Source organism: Tiliqua scincoides, chromosome 1 (genome assembly GCF_035046505.1).
Source record: "Tiliqua scincoides isolate rTilSci1 chromosome 1, rTilSci1.hap2, whole genome shotgun sequence".
Classification (NCBI taxonomy): domain Eukaryota; kingdom Metazoa; phylum Chordata; class Lepidosauria; order Squamata; family Scincidae; genus Tiliqua; species Tiliqua scincoides.
The window spans coordinates 255,014,859-255,032,308 of NC_089821.1; the positions used below are offsets into that span (position 1 = coordinate 255,014,859).

The 17,450-nt window shown below is 39.9% G+C and overlaps 1 protein-coding gene across 4 annotated transcripts in view; it reads right to left on the minus strand.

Annotated features, from left to right (window-relative positions):
• PROX1 (prospero homeobox 1) overlaps nt 1-17,450 on the minus strand; it is an 80,143-nt gene that overhangs the window by 46,291 nt on the left and 16,402 nt on the right. For 2 of the 4 annotated variants that reach the window (XM_066619042.1, XM_066619031.1), the window contains exons 3-5: nt 13,137-13,242; nt 11,232-11,369; nt 5,966-6,160 (exon numbers count right to left, since the gene is read on the minus strand). In XM_066619042.1, the coding sequence (XP_066475139.1) occupies nt 5,966-6,160; nt 11,232-11,369; nt 13,137-13,242 (439 nt within the window). The remainder of the gene's footprint in view (nt 1-5,965; nt 6,161-11,231; nt 11,370-13,136; nt 13,243-17,450) is intronic. The other 2 variants (XM_066619057.1, XM_066619051.1) reach the window with 1 other exon arrangement.

The following is a 17,450-nucleotide window of genomic DNA, read 5'->3' on the forward strand; positions in this document are numbered from 1 at the left end:
CACAGCAACATATGACCAGGCTGACACAGTCTTTAATGAGAACTGAAGTGAATATGCCCAAGTGTCTATGCACATATACTCTGCTTGTATGATGTGTCCACCATGAAAAAAAGAGATGGCTGAATCATGCAAATGAGATCTGTTTGCTCAGGAACATACATATATGTCTGCTCTGTCTCATATTACTGAGCAATGGAGGAAGTCTACATGGGAGAGATCTCTCAACCTGCCAGTTACGGGAATAATCTTCAAACTTTACCTTTAACTGAACCACCGTAATGGCAAATGCTGCAGGCTTTTGCCTTGAAGAAATAGTTGTCTCCAATTAGGTAAGGTATACAGTACATGTGGATTTCATTGTGTTTTGCAAATTTAATCTGCACCAGTGGAATGTTACTAACTCAGAAGTCAATACCAAAACTTTAGAGGAACAGGCATGGGAGTAGAACTGTATCATTCAAGCAGATTATGGAAGGAAATTCTGCCTGAAACACTGGAGAGCCACTGCCAGCCACTGTAGAGAATACTGAGCTAATATCTGAACCAGTGGTATCATTATAAAGCAGCTGCCTATGTCAATTCTGCTATGAGATTGGGTGAAACTAAGGGCAGAAGTCTCATGCTTCATTTTATGCTTGGGTACTGACACCAAACTACAAAAGATGTCAAGTGCATGCAAAGAGTGCACATTGCTTCTTTTCTGTTCAAAATACACAGAAGCAAGGCTCCATTGTTTCCTAGATATCAATTCTGGGCATTTTAAGGGGAAAGCAGCCTCTGTTTTGCAGCCAACAACTATTCTGTGAATGTTTCAGGTGTCCGAATATCAGAGTATGAAATGCAATGCAAAGATCACATTTAAACTGCAAAGAGATAAAACACTTTTTCACCCCATGTTAAGGCAACTGCCTCTCCCAACCTACATTCAACTGAATTTGTATTCAACTTCCTTGGCCACTAGCATATCTGATTTGTGAGGCTTGCTGAACCCTGTATAGACAGGAAAGTCAAGCATGCACTGGAACTAGCTCCATCTAGATAGCAGGGATGGACCAGCATAACTGAACCGAGTCACAAGCTGTCACTTAATAGAGTCTCTGTGCTCTTGACTCAACTCGCTCATGAGTCATAATGGGCAGCCCATTGTGACTCTTTCCGAGTCTTTTTTAGAGTCATTTTGACTCATAACTGAGTCCTTTTTAAAAGAGAGCTAAGCTGCAAGTCAGACGTGGCTCCGTAGAAAAAACAGAGGTGGTGGTATGTGTGTGTTAGAGTTCTCATTTAACGCTGCCCTGATGTTCCCATCCCATCTGCCATCAGCAGTGTGTTGAAGTTCTTCACTTCAACCACCATTCTCATTTAATTTATGTAAACAAAATCTCTGCTATTATTCGAGTAAGAGCAGCAGTGCAGAAAATGATTGGTTTCTAACAAACCCCAGTGACAATATCCCTGTTCACACCATGAGTCCCTCCCCAGGGACTCCCCAGGGAAATCCCTGCCTCAGCCATTGGGCTCCTCCTTTCTCCCTCCCTTGCTCAGAAAAAAAAAATCATGCCATCCATTTGGCCAATCAATGATCTGCTCCTTCCAAGATGGCCAAGAGAGGCTGCTCCCTCCTCCTGGCTGTCCTGCCTTCTTCCAGTTCTTCTCCCCCAGCCTTGTTAAGCCTCTCCTACCTTCCACCTCTAGCCCCAATCTCCTGGAGCCAACCTACCCTCCTCCCACCAAGTTAGCTGTGCATGTTGGTCTGAATACTAGCTTCCGGATTGTTCATGACGTCTTTCGGAGCAAAGCAGAAGTGGTGAAAAAATAGTAAGCAAGACACACAGACACACAAAACCGAGTTGCAGGCACAAAAATTGCTAATCTTCATTACTTGAGTCTATATGACTCTTTTCCAAGTCAGGGCCCTGAGTTACGAGTCAGGGCCTGAGTTAGTGACACGTGTAACTCGACAAGAGTCGTGGAAAAAGTGTGTTTTCACTCAAGTCTTCAGGACTCGAGTGCCCATCACTATTAGATAGCATCTTTCAGTGATGGGGAAGAAGCCAGCTTCCAGTGACAAGAAAGAAGTCAATGCTAAGAATAAAAACAATTGTCACATCAAACAAATGAGAACAAGAAAAAAATGAACTCAAAGTATATATGACCCACAGACTATAGAACCCAACTATGATATGTATGAATTGGGGTGGATGGCTGTTCGACTCATTACCATTTGTGACAACAAAAAATGCCCTAGGATAGACAAATGTAAAACTGCCCACCCCAACGCACATCTTTCCTGAATCAGAAGGGAGGAAGTATATTTTGCTTAGGTTTTTTTTTTGGGGGGGGGGGGAAGGCAGGGAGGGTTGTGCAGCTGTGCCTAATGCATGTACCATGCCAACCTCAGAGAACAGAACAGCAACATAAAAACAAATACCTACACAACTCACAGGTAGAGATCACTCATTAAACCACTGCATCTTTCCATGAGATGTCTTATCTACCTCTGGCTATGAGCCCGAGGCTATAGTAACAAAGCTAAAGCAAGAAAGTATGAAGCTTTATTAAGTACCTTGCTTGAATTTGTTAATAGATGCTATTTCCAAGGCACTGAAAAAAGAAACTTGAGTTTCACATGTTTGAGCACACATGGGTCTTTCCATTTGCATTGTGGGCTGAGCATGGCTTCTGTATGGATTTTTGAAGGCCATTAGCATGTCACAAAGCATAGCAAAGATACAGTCCACAAGGACACCTCTTTCCTGGTAACATGCGAACTGGCTCTCTAACAGGTATATCATAAGTAATGGATCTTAATGAAACCGAGTCCAGGACACATCTCAAGAAAATGAACTCAATGAAAATGAACATAACACCAGAACCAGGGGACATCCAATAAAATTAAGTGTTGGGAGAGTTAAAATAGACAAGAGAAAATATTTCTTTACTCAGCGTGTGGTTGGTCTGTGGAACTCCTTGCCATAGGATGTGGTGACGGCATTTGGCCTAGACGCCTTTAAAAGGGGATTGGACAAGTTTCTGGAGGAAAAATCAATTACGGGGTACAAGCCATGATGTGTATGCTTAACCTCCTGATTTTAGAAATGGGCTATGTCAGAAGGCCATATGCAAGGGAGGGCACCAGGATGAGGTCTCTTGTTATCTGGTGTGCTCCTTGGGGCATTTGGTAGGCCGCTGTGAGATACAGGAAGCTGGACTAGATGGGCCTATGGCCTGATCCAGTGGGGCTGTTCTTATGTTCTTACGTATAAGAAGCTGGGATATGCCTAGTTAACCCATTGGAACCTCCAGGGCAGAACTGCCCAGACCAGCCATTTTCAACCACTGTGCCGTGGCAACACTGTGCTGTGGAATTTCTAATTTCTAGTTATGCTCTAACTCCTGCATTTTCTCCCTTTTTCCTCAATTATATTCAGACATATTTTAAAAAATTACAGTCAATGATACCATAAAAAGGAGAAAACCTTTAGGAAAATCCATTTAAGTGATGAGAATATCAGGCTTCAACTTTATTAAAAGATCAGCAACAAAAGTGTGAAGGGGAGGAACACTAATGATGCTAAATATGGAAAATGCTCTGTTAGCTAAAGGACTCTAGATACAATTTCAACGCCACAGTACATGTCATTTTTGCTTTTGTGCTAGTCACATGGACTGGATGCTGAGCAGGCAAAAATGCATTTCTACAAATGAAATAATGTGCATTAATTATCCGTCCAGGTCCAAGATTTCAGCCTGGCACATCCAGTGCAATGTTTTAGATAGCCATTTTTAAAACTGCCATAAAAACCAAGTTGTGTGAACTGATGTTTCAAATCTCAGTCATGCATTTAGGTGTCCTAGCTCAGATGGAAAGGTTCTCTTTTGTATTACAGAAAATTAGCACGTGAAGAGGAACAAAATGAAATGTTTAGGTTACAATAAGGACCAGCATCAGATCTGAGCAAACACTTGACAAAATGCACTCTGGTGGTCAGCCTCCTATGTGGGTGCACACTCCCTACGGTTATGGGGAGCCAGAGACTTACCCTGTAAAATGGCAAAACAAGTGGCCTTTTTCTTTTCAAAACCATTTTACGTGAAAAAGAAATGGCAGCGCCCTGGATGTTGGTCTACCGAAAGCTGCCGTTGTGTTTATGGCGGGCACCAGCGAAGTGGGCCCTGCCAGGGATGTAGCAGCTGCCCAAGGATGCCACGTGTTGATGGTGGTCCTGGTTTCAATACCAAAACAACTCCAAACTAGCCCAAACTGAGATATATGAACTACTGAACAATGCGATCATGGTTACATTGTCACCTTGAAGCTTTTCAGTTAAAAGCCATGCAAATATCTTCCATCCCTGAAACTACAATACCGAATAGGGGAACTCTCACATAGGTAGCTCAATAGCAGGAAGTGGGCACTGCAATCCCTAAGAAAATAGCTTAGTTTACGTGTTTTTGCAATATTCAAATGTGCATGAATCTTACTACATTTCTAGAAACAGAAATGATTTGTGGGACTATGCTTATATTGCCAAGTCCATCCATTCCTAAACTGTTAAGAGGAGGGTGAAGCTGAATTCTAATCACACCATTAAATCCTTCATCGAATGCTCATCAGCAAATGCTCATCCAGGAATAGCTCCATTCAAAGGCATTTAACTTTCTACAGGTAGGACCACAAGGTGGATATTGGTCTTCCGTGGGTGTGTTTTGTTATGACTTTTTATATAGAGCTATCCAAGTTCATAGTACTGCTCAAAGAATAAGAGGACAGGTTCCGGAATTGAAGGGCTTACAGTTTAGACACTGAATTTCTATTTCCTTGGAGATAACGCTGTTGTAAATGGAAAGAGTACAAGTGAACACTGCATTGTAAGACAGTCAGTGATCAAATTATGGGGGGGGGGGGGAGACCAGGGCCATGATATAATGTCTCATCATATGATATTTTGGTAACTCTTTAGTTTGTTTAGAAGGCCAGGTGGGGGGCTATGATACGAATAGAGGGGGAAAAGTCAAATTCAGAAGCAAAGCTTGTGGGTTTTATTCTTCCATAATCCAAACCTTGCTCTGCGTCCCTTTCCCATTTAAACACTTGGATATTACAACAATTACTACCCTTTTGAGAACACTACAGAAAGATTTAACACAGTATTCCTTTTATCAGGAAACAAACAGAAACCTCACTGCCCTTCTGAACTTTCCGTGACACCACACAATATTGTTCTATCCCTTGAGCAGATAATACCAACATGCTGCTACCAGCCTTCAATGCCATGGAGTGAAACTCCCAGAAGTCCCTCTCATCTCATCACTGCATCTGACTAGCTGAACAGTGCAAAATGCTATCCACAGCACTGAGGAATTTGCTACTGTGGTCTCACAGAGGGTCAGCAGGTTAACAACAATAGCTTGCTGAGCTGATGCTTCAGCTGCTGGCTCATACTGGCTTATTGTTGGCCTGGAAGGAACAGTTTCAGTCAAATCTGCCAATCCAATCCGGGGGCAATTTAGAAACATGAGGAAGGCCAAGTTCCCATGTATTTCAATGGAACTGAGGGACACCTAACTTTCTCTGAAATGTGCCCTTTAGTTTTTGCAGAGGGATTGCAATTTCCTTATTCTATTCATTTTGCAAAATAATGCCCTGAAAACAAATCTCACATAGAGTAACGTTTTTGTAAATAACTTTAGTATATATATTCAACTCATTTTTTTTTAAACTGTCCCCTTTGTTCAAAGTTTAGAAAGAAAACCCAAATATACTGAGCCTCCAACAAGGCATGCTAACTAGGCTTATGTCGTTACCAGTCAATCATGTAACGAGTTCATTCATTAACATCATTTCTAAAGTGAGCCACCTCAGACTATGCAGAGACAAGTGAAAATGCAATTATTTAAAAAATATATTTCAATTTATATATTTGCATAGTGAGATTTTGTAAAAAAGAGAAAGATCAGTGCGTACCTCAAAGTCATTTGCTTTATTGTAGTGCATGTTGAGGGCCCTGTATAGCTCACAGTCTCTGGTTATAGACAGCTCTTCAGTGCTTGTTACTCCATCGTTGATGGCTTGCCGTGCATACTTCTCCATCTGAATGTAGTAGAACTCACGGAAATTGCTGAACCACTTGATGAGTTGAGAGGTAATGCATCTGTTGAACTGTTAAAATGTAAAGAGGGGGATTAGAGTACTGACACTTCTTTCCTGTTCTCCACAATTTCATAGTGTTCTTATATTTCTCTTTCTTTCCCACCCTCACAAAGCTCATCTTCAAAAGCTTTTAAACCTGAGGGATAAGGAGGCACAAGAGGATCAGTCATATGGTATGAAAATATTGTACCAAATTTGAGAAACAGCAAATTTTGATCTAGATATTATGGCCGAAAGTTGCCCTGCTGTTCTAGAAGGCGCAGTATCAGAGCTGGAAAATAATATTTCCAGATTCCTGAAAAACATTATCAGGCTTCTAGGAATTTAATTTAAAAGGCACTAGAATTTGCCAGGCTTGAACAAACCCATTTTCATAAGTATAAATGTTTTGAAGTATAAACAGTAGCCTTAACCATTGTTATCAGCACTAATTTTCTAGGTTTTATGCACTGTAGACAAGTCTTTGTAGAATGCATGTACCATATAGGATATGGAAAATGTATTGCTTTCCCTATTTCCTGACTTCTTTATTTGATTTACATAAAGTGTAAACTCCATTGTAGAAAATGTTTATGGGCAGTTTCTAGTAAGTTGAGGACAGTTACGTTCCAGTGTGTTTGCTGTTCAGCAAACAAATCTGAAACTTAACACTAAATTTCTTTGTAATACTACCCTGTATATCAAATAAAAAAAAGAGAGAGTGAGAGAGCGTGTGTATTTAAACTTTTATTTTCCTGTGGGGTTGTCCACTCTGAGTTTGAAAAACGAGTTGTGTGCCGTGCTTCGTTTAGGCCTGCAGATTCTTATCGTATTCTGACACATATTCAGAAAACCTTCATTTATCCCTGCCATTTTGTTTGGTAATTTCAAATTTAAAGTTCTGAGAGCTCATCTATAAGATGGTGTGACAAGTACCAGATCACTCTATAAGGTGTAAGAAGGTCAAGGTGAACAATGTTCACTTCTTGGAGGATGAGTCCCCTTACTGTTTCATATGACCTTTGAACCCAGGATGTCACCGAGGCTACGTTGCAGCTGACACCCTCTTATTGACAACCCCTCCTATGTGTAAAGGACAGATGCAACTCAACTTGCCAAGTTAAAACCAATAAATCCATAGCTATATATCAGGCAAGCTGATATACTACCCCCTGCCTTTTGTCATCACAGGCATTCACTTCCCCCAGCCCCCAGAAAGAGATGTGCATTAATCAAAAATCAACAAAGAACACTTATCAAATGCTGGCCATGAGAACATCCAGGCCTCCAACAAGATGACAGCTAAAGTGTGCATTGGGGCTGTAATTACTACACAGAAAGTTGTTTCTATCCTAGCAAAGATAATAAACGAATGAAAATTTATGGCAGGGAATCTAAGTAACAAGGAAACAGAAGCAGGGAGACTGGTGTTTCTCCCAAAAGGCCAACTTGCATCATAATTGCCGTGCAGTTGCAAGGGTCCTTACAGATAATTGACCAGAAAATGATTAAGTCATCATCAAATCGCTTCTGCTTGCAAGAGTTCAAACATGTACTTAACCTATCCAAGAATTATATTTTCACTCTGTGTGTCTGCTCTGTCTCTATTCAGCCCTTGCGGGGAACCTGATTAAAAAGACAACTGAAGGACCCCCGTTATCTGATCTTCTGGTTACCGATTTCAATAGAACTTAAACCCATTACGATTTGCTGAACTTGGAGTTCTTTCCATTTTATCTCAGCAGTAAAATACACTGTCCAAATTTCCAGACACTGAGATAAGGACCACAGGCCCCCGTGACGGCTTACTGTTCCTTTTTAATTCTTTTAGAATAAGAAACAAAACATTACAAAATGATAGCAGGGTGTGCACTGGGGAATGAAAATTGCTTTGACATGGAGATTAGGCTCCTGCATTGTTACAAGACATTGTCTCATATGGATAAGGGTACTATGGGGGGGACGGGACACAGAAAGTGTTTTTTTTTCTAGAACCAACATGAATGACCTAACGTGGACAACAACAACAAAAAAAGTAGATGCACATGTCACTATTTAGCAATGGGCCGTAAACAGATTTAATGCTTATTGTTGCAGCAAAGTGTGTAGACAAAAACGTACGTAAGATGTGCAAAACGACATACATAAGCACTTAAGGAACAAAACTGTTCAGCCAGAACAATACAGAAACATTGAAAGTGTGGATTAATTTTGCATATAACACAAATGCATGTGAAAGCACACACAAATAGAAACAGATACAAATGCCCTCTCTCGTTTCAACATTCTGGTGTAGATAAATCAGTCTTTTTAAAATTGCCAAACTTTAAAGAGTTAATTATTCCCCCCCCAGTGGAGTACAAGAAAAGGATCAATTGTTCTATGAAGAAAAGCTCTGTAGTGTGTTAATGTGTTACTGCAAAAACTAATCGCTACAATAAAGAGTCTGTGTTTCCACAGTGTAAGAGTCTCTGTGACTTTGATTAATGCTTCCCACGGGATACCTCAGCCTCAATATGGGCTGAAGAAACTTCCTAAATATTCAATGAGCATGGTCAAAAGATGTATAAAACAAATCAATCTGACACCTTAATCTGGCTAGGCAGCAGTTGACTCAAGGGGTGGAGGGAATGAGATACATCATTTAACACTGCTGGGTTGAAAAGCCTGGAAGCGCCTGTTCTTCAAAGCTAAAATGACACTGAATCTGTTGTATTTAGGAGTCTAAGAATTATTAGCTTATACATTAAAATCGGCAGCAAGTGGAGCGAAAAAGGTGATACAAGGAGAATCCTTTTTTTGTTCTCACAATACCCAACTTGGGAGAATTTTTTTTCTTCCTCAAGTTTGGAGACAGTGTTGGTTGCATCTTATTCAGTCCTATACATACTGATAGCTATTTAACTAAAGCAAGATTGTAACAAGAAGAAAATGCAAGGGTGCAAGGCTGGGCATGGTAACACATTCATATGATCAATCAAAATCAATGGGACAATTTTAGCAGACCTAAGGGTCCCTGATCTAAGGAAATCAATGAGGTTTTGTTCCATATACAATAGTTTTAGGTTCAGAATGTACATTTGTAAAATCTATTACTACTGCTTGTAAAATCTGTTAAAACGGGCTTTCTGTCAAATACTTAGGGCAACACACAGGACTGGGACAGAACAAATTCAGAACACTGAATTAGACTCTGCAAATTTATTGCTCAACACATTGGGATACATTGCAATGCATGGGACAGGATCCAAAGAGCCTCTATGTGCTTTCCAGATAGTCTGCTCCTGATGTAGCTCCTCATGCAGCACTAGAGGCTGCTCTGAAAGCAGCCACCTCTGATTTTATCAAATGGGTTTTTAATGGGGCATGAGGAGTTGTAATGGAAAGATGGGGTCAAGCCCTAGAGCATGCTCCAAATATGACTCTTTGGATCCTGCCCACTGATTACAATAAAACTAATACATTCCTTTATTTTATAGCCATAGTTAGTATGGCAGAAAGATTTTATATTCTACCTTGCTACATTATGATGCCATCAAGTTCGGTGGAACTAAAACTTCATCCTCAAACACTTGCTTTAGCAAGTACACTCTAGAAGGTTGGCATAATGTAGTCTATAATGCTTTGTTGATACGTAGTTCACAGTTAATACAAGTTCTCTCAAGTACTTATTTGCTAGCACAGCAAGCCTCAGTATTGGGCCATGAACTTGTCAAAACACTGAGACATGTCATTGTTTTAAAGATTAGAAGATCAATTGCAATCATTTTGAATGCTCTTATTTTACAATTGTCACCATTAGCCTTTGTTTAGATGGACTTTAATACTGTCCAATATGGTTTGGCCACTGAGATACTGTACTTATAAGAAGTATCTTGAGATGGAAGATGGCCTCAATTTCTGAAAGTACATTTTAATCACCGTCAATGGGCACCACAGCTTTAAACTAAGAGCTCAATCCTATCCATCTTTCAATGCAGGTGTAATGCAGCTCCAAGGTAAGGAAACAAACATTCCCTTACCTTGAGGAGGCCTCTGTTACTACCCCCACCACTGCAGGATGCAGTGCAGGTCTCATTGACATGGCTTATCAGTGGTGGAAATTTAGTTAGAATTGTACCCTTAGTTACATCAACTGTGCACACAGGTATGCAGATCACAGGTATGCAGATCACAAATGTGCACATGCAGAGTCAGATGAATGGAGACATGCATTCCCTAGCAAGCTGTACCATAGGACCCCACCATAAATTAAGTTGCACCCTCTGCCAATATTCACACATGTGGGAAACCCACTCAAATGCAATCTACCTCTCCTTCACACAGAGAACCCTCCTCCTCTATTCTGTTCTTAAAATCTTTACAAGGTAGAAAAGCCTTGTCAGATCAAAATCAAGATCCATCTAGTCCAACAACCTTGTCTCCACTAGAAGTCCAACAAGGCACTTCCAGGAAACTCACAACGAGGGCACAAAGGCAATAACCCTCTTCTGCTGCTGCTTCTCTCAATACCACTGGATACCAGTGGTATCCAGAAGGCCCATCTGACCATCAAAATTCCAGTTCAACCCCTAGCATACCCATTGAAAGAATACAGTTGGCAGAACTGGGAAGGGAATGTGCTAGAGAGCTTAGAAATAAGAGACCACTGAGAGTCAGAACTACCAACACTGGTCTAGAAAGTCTGATGTGGTGCTTCCTTATTCCAGATATTAATACTGCAGTACCAGGCAGCATTAAGCTGCTCATTCCACTAGGCTATTGGTATTCCAAATTTTTTTTGTAGACAATAATCTGGCAATTGCTCCTTTCTTTTATGATAGAGGACCACCTCCCACGTTCTGAGTTATAGACATTTAAAAAATGAAAGAAAAAGATTGGTGATGTTCCCACAATGCTCCATTCTGCAGAGTCCCTAACAAACATTAATTCAACTGTGGTCAAATGATCAGCCTGATCAAATTTGCAGAGCAGGTCAAAGGAGAAGCTGACTTTCCCCATGAATTGTTACATGACATAAACATTCCAAAGTATCAATGTGGACCACCACCTCCCACCAGCCCTCTTCCCCCAAGAAAAGAGGAATGTATCTAATATTTACATCTACTGGTGTGTGATGTTGCTGACCCCGAATGGCTGTTGCCTTCCACCACGGAAGTGGCTGCCTTTCAGTGGTGGGTGAATGATCCCTATATTGGCTGTTTGTAAAGCACTTTGGGCTTCTTCTGGATGAATGATGCTATATAAATATAAGGTGGCATAACATCAAAATATTTCATATAAAACTTGGCAACATTGCAAGAAGACCGAGCTCGGTTGTCACATGCTGAAAAAAAGACAACAAGCACTAAATGCTAGAGAGACTTTTCTGTATAGCTGCCTGCATTAGCATCCACCAGAGAAAAGAATGAGAGGATGCCCTCAGGAGATTCTCTCAAGCCATAGTCTGGTTAAGCTGTACCAATGGCTGCAAAGTCTCCACAGCAATCCTTTACATTGTTGCATTGCAGGGAGTACTGCCACAAAAGCACCGTTTTTCCTTGGCCCACTCTAGGCAGAGGCTATGTACAGATGATAGCTTTTCCAGAGAGTGGAAGCACATATGATAGAGCAGTCATTAACAGCTGGACACGCATTTATTTATTTCTTCCCCCCTTCTGCTTGGATTTTTTGGTCAAACAGGTTTTGCAGGTTTTCAAAGCACTTACAGAAACCTGCAAAACCAGTTTGCTCACAAACCTCCAGTGGGACAGAAAACAATGAAGACGCATATCATGCAAAAGAATACATCACAACCACACCTGTAAAATCAGACAGAGGACAAAGAATAAGATTAAAAAATACATCTAACATGTTATAATCAATGGGCTGGTGATGGTTGTAAGGGTGCACAAATTAAAATGCCAAATTCCTGAGTGTATGTCTTGTTAAAATAAAAAGCCAATTAATAAGGAGAGTAAAGGTTTTTTTTTAAGTGCAAAGAAAGTGGTCAACGAGCCCGTTCACAAAAGCGACCAATTTAGAACTAAGCCAAACCAAACCATGGGAGCCAATTTGCCTACACTGGGGGAAAAAAAAAAAGTTTGTGGAGAATTTGGGTGTTGGTGGGAAGAGAAGGCAAGATGCAAAGAATTTAAACCCGCAAATTTAAACTAATATGATGTTTATTTTGAAATGCTTACAAAATGATACCATGTGTGTCATTATAATAATTGAAACCCAAACTAGGTTTCAAAAAAAAAACTTAAATGATTAACACAAAAAAATCAAGTTGAAATGAAAGAACAATTACTTTAAAAAAAATCAGGAGGTCCTAATATTCTGTAGAATGAGGGAGGATGCAGCTGTACGTCGACAGCTTTCATATCCTCATTTGAATAATGTGGCCTGAATCTGTCAGTTTATTCATCCTCCTTATGTTCAGTGTACTCTGCATCAACAACAAATTAAGTTGTAAATAAGAGACAATCATCACTTTTGTTTTTAAGCAGCTTCTGCACAGAGAATTTCAATGTAGCATTTCTTTTTTTTTTTGACGGAGAGAAAAAGGGGTGTCTCTACAGTGGGCACTAATGTAAGCGAAATATGAGGGAACGCGCCTGCAATGGAACAATTAAAGGAGCACTTTCAAACTGCTCTCCAAAATGCTCTTGGATAGGACGCTAATGTCACAGTAGAAAATTTCACAGATGCAAAACCGTGCCATCCAATTGTGTTAAAAAAAAGGACACATTTCCACATTTGCAGGAATTTTTTTTTTTTTTAATGTTCTCATCAGAGCTAAAAGGGGGGAAAAATACATAGTACCAAAAGGAAGGGGAGAAAAAAGAGATAAACACAAAATCATAACAGAGACCTTAGGATATCTTCACTGCAAAAACAAAAGTTAATAAGAATTTGCCAAGGTATATTATTAGCAAAATCAAATTAAAATTAATAAGCATTCACTAGGTTAAAACATGCAATTATGACAAGGGAAGAGAAGCAAAATAAGGGTTTTTCCTACCTTTACATCTGAGAAGTAGGTTTTCAGCATATTGGAACTTGGGTACCGGGTATAAAAGAACATGAGCTTGGCCTTTTTCAAGTGATTAGGCGACAACCCTTCCTGCATGTAGGGATGAAAGCGGTTAAGGAAAAACAAGCACTTGGCTTGGAACCTGGTTCTCCATATTGAGGGCCAGCAAAGACAGAACAAAGTGTTTCTAGGGTTGACTAATCAATTAACATTCAGACTGCAGCTCTTTAAAATGGCAGCTGCAATTACCTGGGAAAGAATGCTCAACTGGGTAGGTGAGAGAACTCAAGTTGCAATCCTGGGCACACTGGCTTGGGATCAATTCCTAGGGGACATTCTTCTCAGTAAGCATAACATTGGGTCTCCTGTTCGGGCCTTGAGAGTTGACCAGGTGTAAGGTTAGCACACTGCATGTACACTCACTTGTTGCTAAGGAAACTAAAATACTGTACACATGCACCTAAGCATGTCTCCTGTCAGGATAAGATTTTGTCCTCTTTTTCCACCTACAATTTTATATATTCTTTTTCCCTGAGCACTGCATTATTCACGTATCAAATTATGCTCACGGAACAAATGGAAGTGCTTTTGCTGCATATTGTAAACTGCACTTTGTTCTTTGCATCTCGGTAGCTCAATTCTAGGAATGCTTTTCAGCAGGACAACCTTTAAAGACTCTCCCTCCTTCTCTGTTTTATGCTCCCTCTGAGCATGAAAGTGTATCTGGGATGAACAAATCAGTATGCAGATCAATGTATGGTCACTTACCCTGCAAGGAGACCTATTTAGCCTACAAAACACCATTACCTTTCAGATCTGTAAACAGAAACAACCAAAAGAGTTCCTAAGGGAATGTGAAGCTAACCATAACATAAGCTTTATTCTAGGGGTTTATCTTCTTCGTCCCCTGGCTTCTTGGCACTCTTTGGTGTTCCATGTGCTAGGACAGTTTTCGTCACATCTGTGCAGCAGGCTGGCCCTGCCATTTCCTCAGCAAATTAATGGCTTTATAATTTATCAGAAACGAAGATGCACGTGACAAAAATCAATGTGGCCCCCACAAGGTCAATTAAGAGAGCTCCCAGTAGCTTCATGGAGGTCTGTTTCCTTTAAACACACACACACCACTTATTAAATAACATGCGTTGTGGTGGAGAGGTCAAACAAGTTCAAAGAGATCCAGAAACAAAAGCACCTTCACCTAACAGCACGGTGGAAATAAGAAACAAGATAGGCCAAGTTCTATAGTTCACCACAACAAATTTATATTTTCCAGGTTAGGAAGCAATGCTCTTTTCAATAGAGCTAACACATCATATAGTTTATTTAGCAATTTGTTAACAGATATGTAGGGGCAGGAGAGAGAGAGAACGATGTCAATTTTTTAAGATACCCATTAAAAATTATTATTATTATTATTAACAGTATTTATATACCACCTTTCAATGGAAAGTTCACAATGCGGTTTACAGAGAAAATCAAACAAAAATTTGTTTCATTTTAGTTCTAAAAGAATTTGGGAAATGCTAAGGGTTAAAGCACATAATTAATGCAAGCACACTGCAAAACTGCTCTGCTGAACTTGCACTCTTGTTTTAGATGCTTGATGATTACAAATACGATAATTTATGACTGACATACTTCTTGTGCCAAGAGAAGAGTTGAAAGAACCTCCAGTTACCTCCATTAGACTGATAGAGAAGTCTAAAAGAGCATTACACTCAGCATAGCCATCTGTCAAAATGCATAAGTGAAATAATAGTGGCAAGCTGTCACCTATTGCTTAGCGATAAGAGTTTTAGACAAGTCAAAAACTTCTCCGACAGGCATCTATTTTGTATTGAGATTGCGCTACAGAAGCCTGCCTACACTCTCTCTCTCTCTCTCTCTCTCTCTCTCACACACACACACACACACTCACTCCAATGTCCTTAAAAATCTCTTTGGCTAGAAAATCTTAAGTCTTCTTAATTAACAGTTATGAAGCAGTTGGTTCAAAGATATTGTGCCCAATATTTTTAGACTATCTCCTCTTAGGCCCCACTGAAACAAATAGATAAAGTACAAGAAATCAATTCATCTCTAGAGATAGCTTTCATTCATTTTAGCAAGTATTCTCAGGAGATAGCCTCAACTACTCATGCCCACTATGTTTATTTTTTATTACATTTATATCTTGCTCTCCTTCTAAGGAGCTTCGAATGCTGTACTTGAGGGGTTCTCTCATATCAGCTATAAAATAGTCTTAAGCAAAGGTAATAGGTTCAAGGTCACCTGATGTGCTTCATGGCTGCTTGGGGGTATCTGAACTAAAGCTACCTCAATCCAATCCAAGCCTCACTCTGGCTTTCAGTGTTTATAATATTGTATATAATATAAACTCCCCCCCCCCAAGCTATACAGTGTACTCCAAGCTGCTTACTCAATAGTGAGTCCCACTACTTCTTGGCATGTAAGTCCTAGTAAGTGCATTGAATATTACAGCCTTGGCAGCACCTACATTTAATTAATTAGTATTTATACTTTTAGAGGAAGGACAGAATCATCCCCTAACAAAGCTGGGGGAAATATTAGTGCAGAACAAAAATACATATCACAGAGCTATTGCAACATTGGATTTGCAGAAGCCATCTTCTTGCTCCCCCAAATTATATTTGTAATTTAGAACTCAATCCTAATATACTTGTTGAAAAAGTGATTGAGTGAGAAGAGCATCCTTAACTAAAAGTGGTTGAACAAAACATGTGAGGGCCAGTGGTGAAGTGAACCCCTTTGCTAAAACTGAGCAGACCAACTGGTTAATTTGCCTTTTAACTGCTTGTGCTGAAAAGCAACTGTTCTTCCAAGAAAGCACTGGCTGTTTCCAGGATACTTACACACGCACAATGACTCATGATGGAATAGATTCAGTAAACATACAGCTGTACCGAACACGAGCTAAGCTCCATTCAAGGCCAGGAAAGAAAATGAGCACAAATAAATATTAAGGAGGTAAGGGGGGGGGTGAGAAGAAGGCAAATAAAACGCAAACAGGCTTTGCCCCAGCAGCTCATGTGGCTTTCCTCAGTACTCTTCGCCATAGCTTTGTGAAGACAGATGACATTCAATTCTATGTGTAATGCAAAATAGACAATAACTGCTGAAACTTGAGCCAGCTGCCAGGTGTTAAAAAGAGAGAGGGGGGGGGGCAAAAGAAAAGAAAAGATGATAAATTCATAAATTAATGAAAGACATCTGCTCAGGAACATAAAAGATCAGAGAAATTGTGTACTGCAGCTGAACCTAAAGCAGTGTTCAAACAACCTGAGAATCTGAGAGTTGTCTATTTACAAAGCACAATGCAGCCCTGTTTCGAACAACAGCAGCAGATAAAGGGAGATGTAAGGAACAGGAAGTGGGAAGATGGAGAAAGGAGGAGACACACTGCCTGTATGTATATTTAACAGCCCATGTTTTCCACTTTATAGTTCTACAATATAGGCTGTTGCTTCCAATATGATATAGTTTGGGGCGGGGGATTAGAGTAGCAATTGAGCAGCAGGATCTTATCTGGTCTGGAAGCCTCCCTAGCATTATTTTATGAGGAGGTCCTAATTTTTATCCCTTCCTCTTTTAAAATTCTCTTATAGATTTTTGTTAGGAGCCCTGGGTACCTGCAAAATGAACAGGTAGCATACAAAAGTCTGGTTCTTAAGACCAGACAAGCATGTCCAATACTCATTTTCTGTTTTCATCACTATATCTCCAAAATCTGTTCAAAAAGAGTGTTGCAGATTTTCACCTGATTTAAAAAAAAAAAGGAAATCAAGTAGAACTAAAGCTCCCCTCAATTTAATCAAACAGCAGTGTGCTACAAAATAGACTTGCATTTGCTTCAAATTATTTTATTTGGTCTGAGAGAATGACTCTAATGAAAATACTGTCATTCATTCAACACTGTTTGTCCATACTGCACTCTGAAGCACCCTCTGTTTGGACAGGAATTATGCCTGCCTTAGAAAGTTTCTTGAATTTTAAAAAGCCACGTTTCTGATCTGAAAACATAAAATTCACCTGGGAAGGTCATCTGAATGCACAACAAAATGAACAATAAAGCCACAATCTACTGTTGTGTTTCAATATTCTCTATGTAAATGCCCCGAGGCTGAACAAGGCTATTTTTCTTGAGATGCAAAGAGGCTGCCTGACAAGGAAGCTTGTGCAGGAAAACAACTGGCTGCCTGTTTCTTTTACAATTTGGATAAAAACTTAAATATTTGATTAAACGTATTTAGTTTGCAAAGAAGCACAATACATTCATGA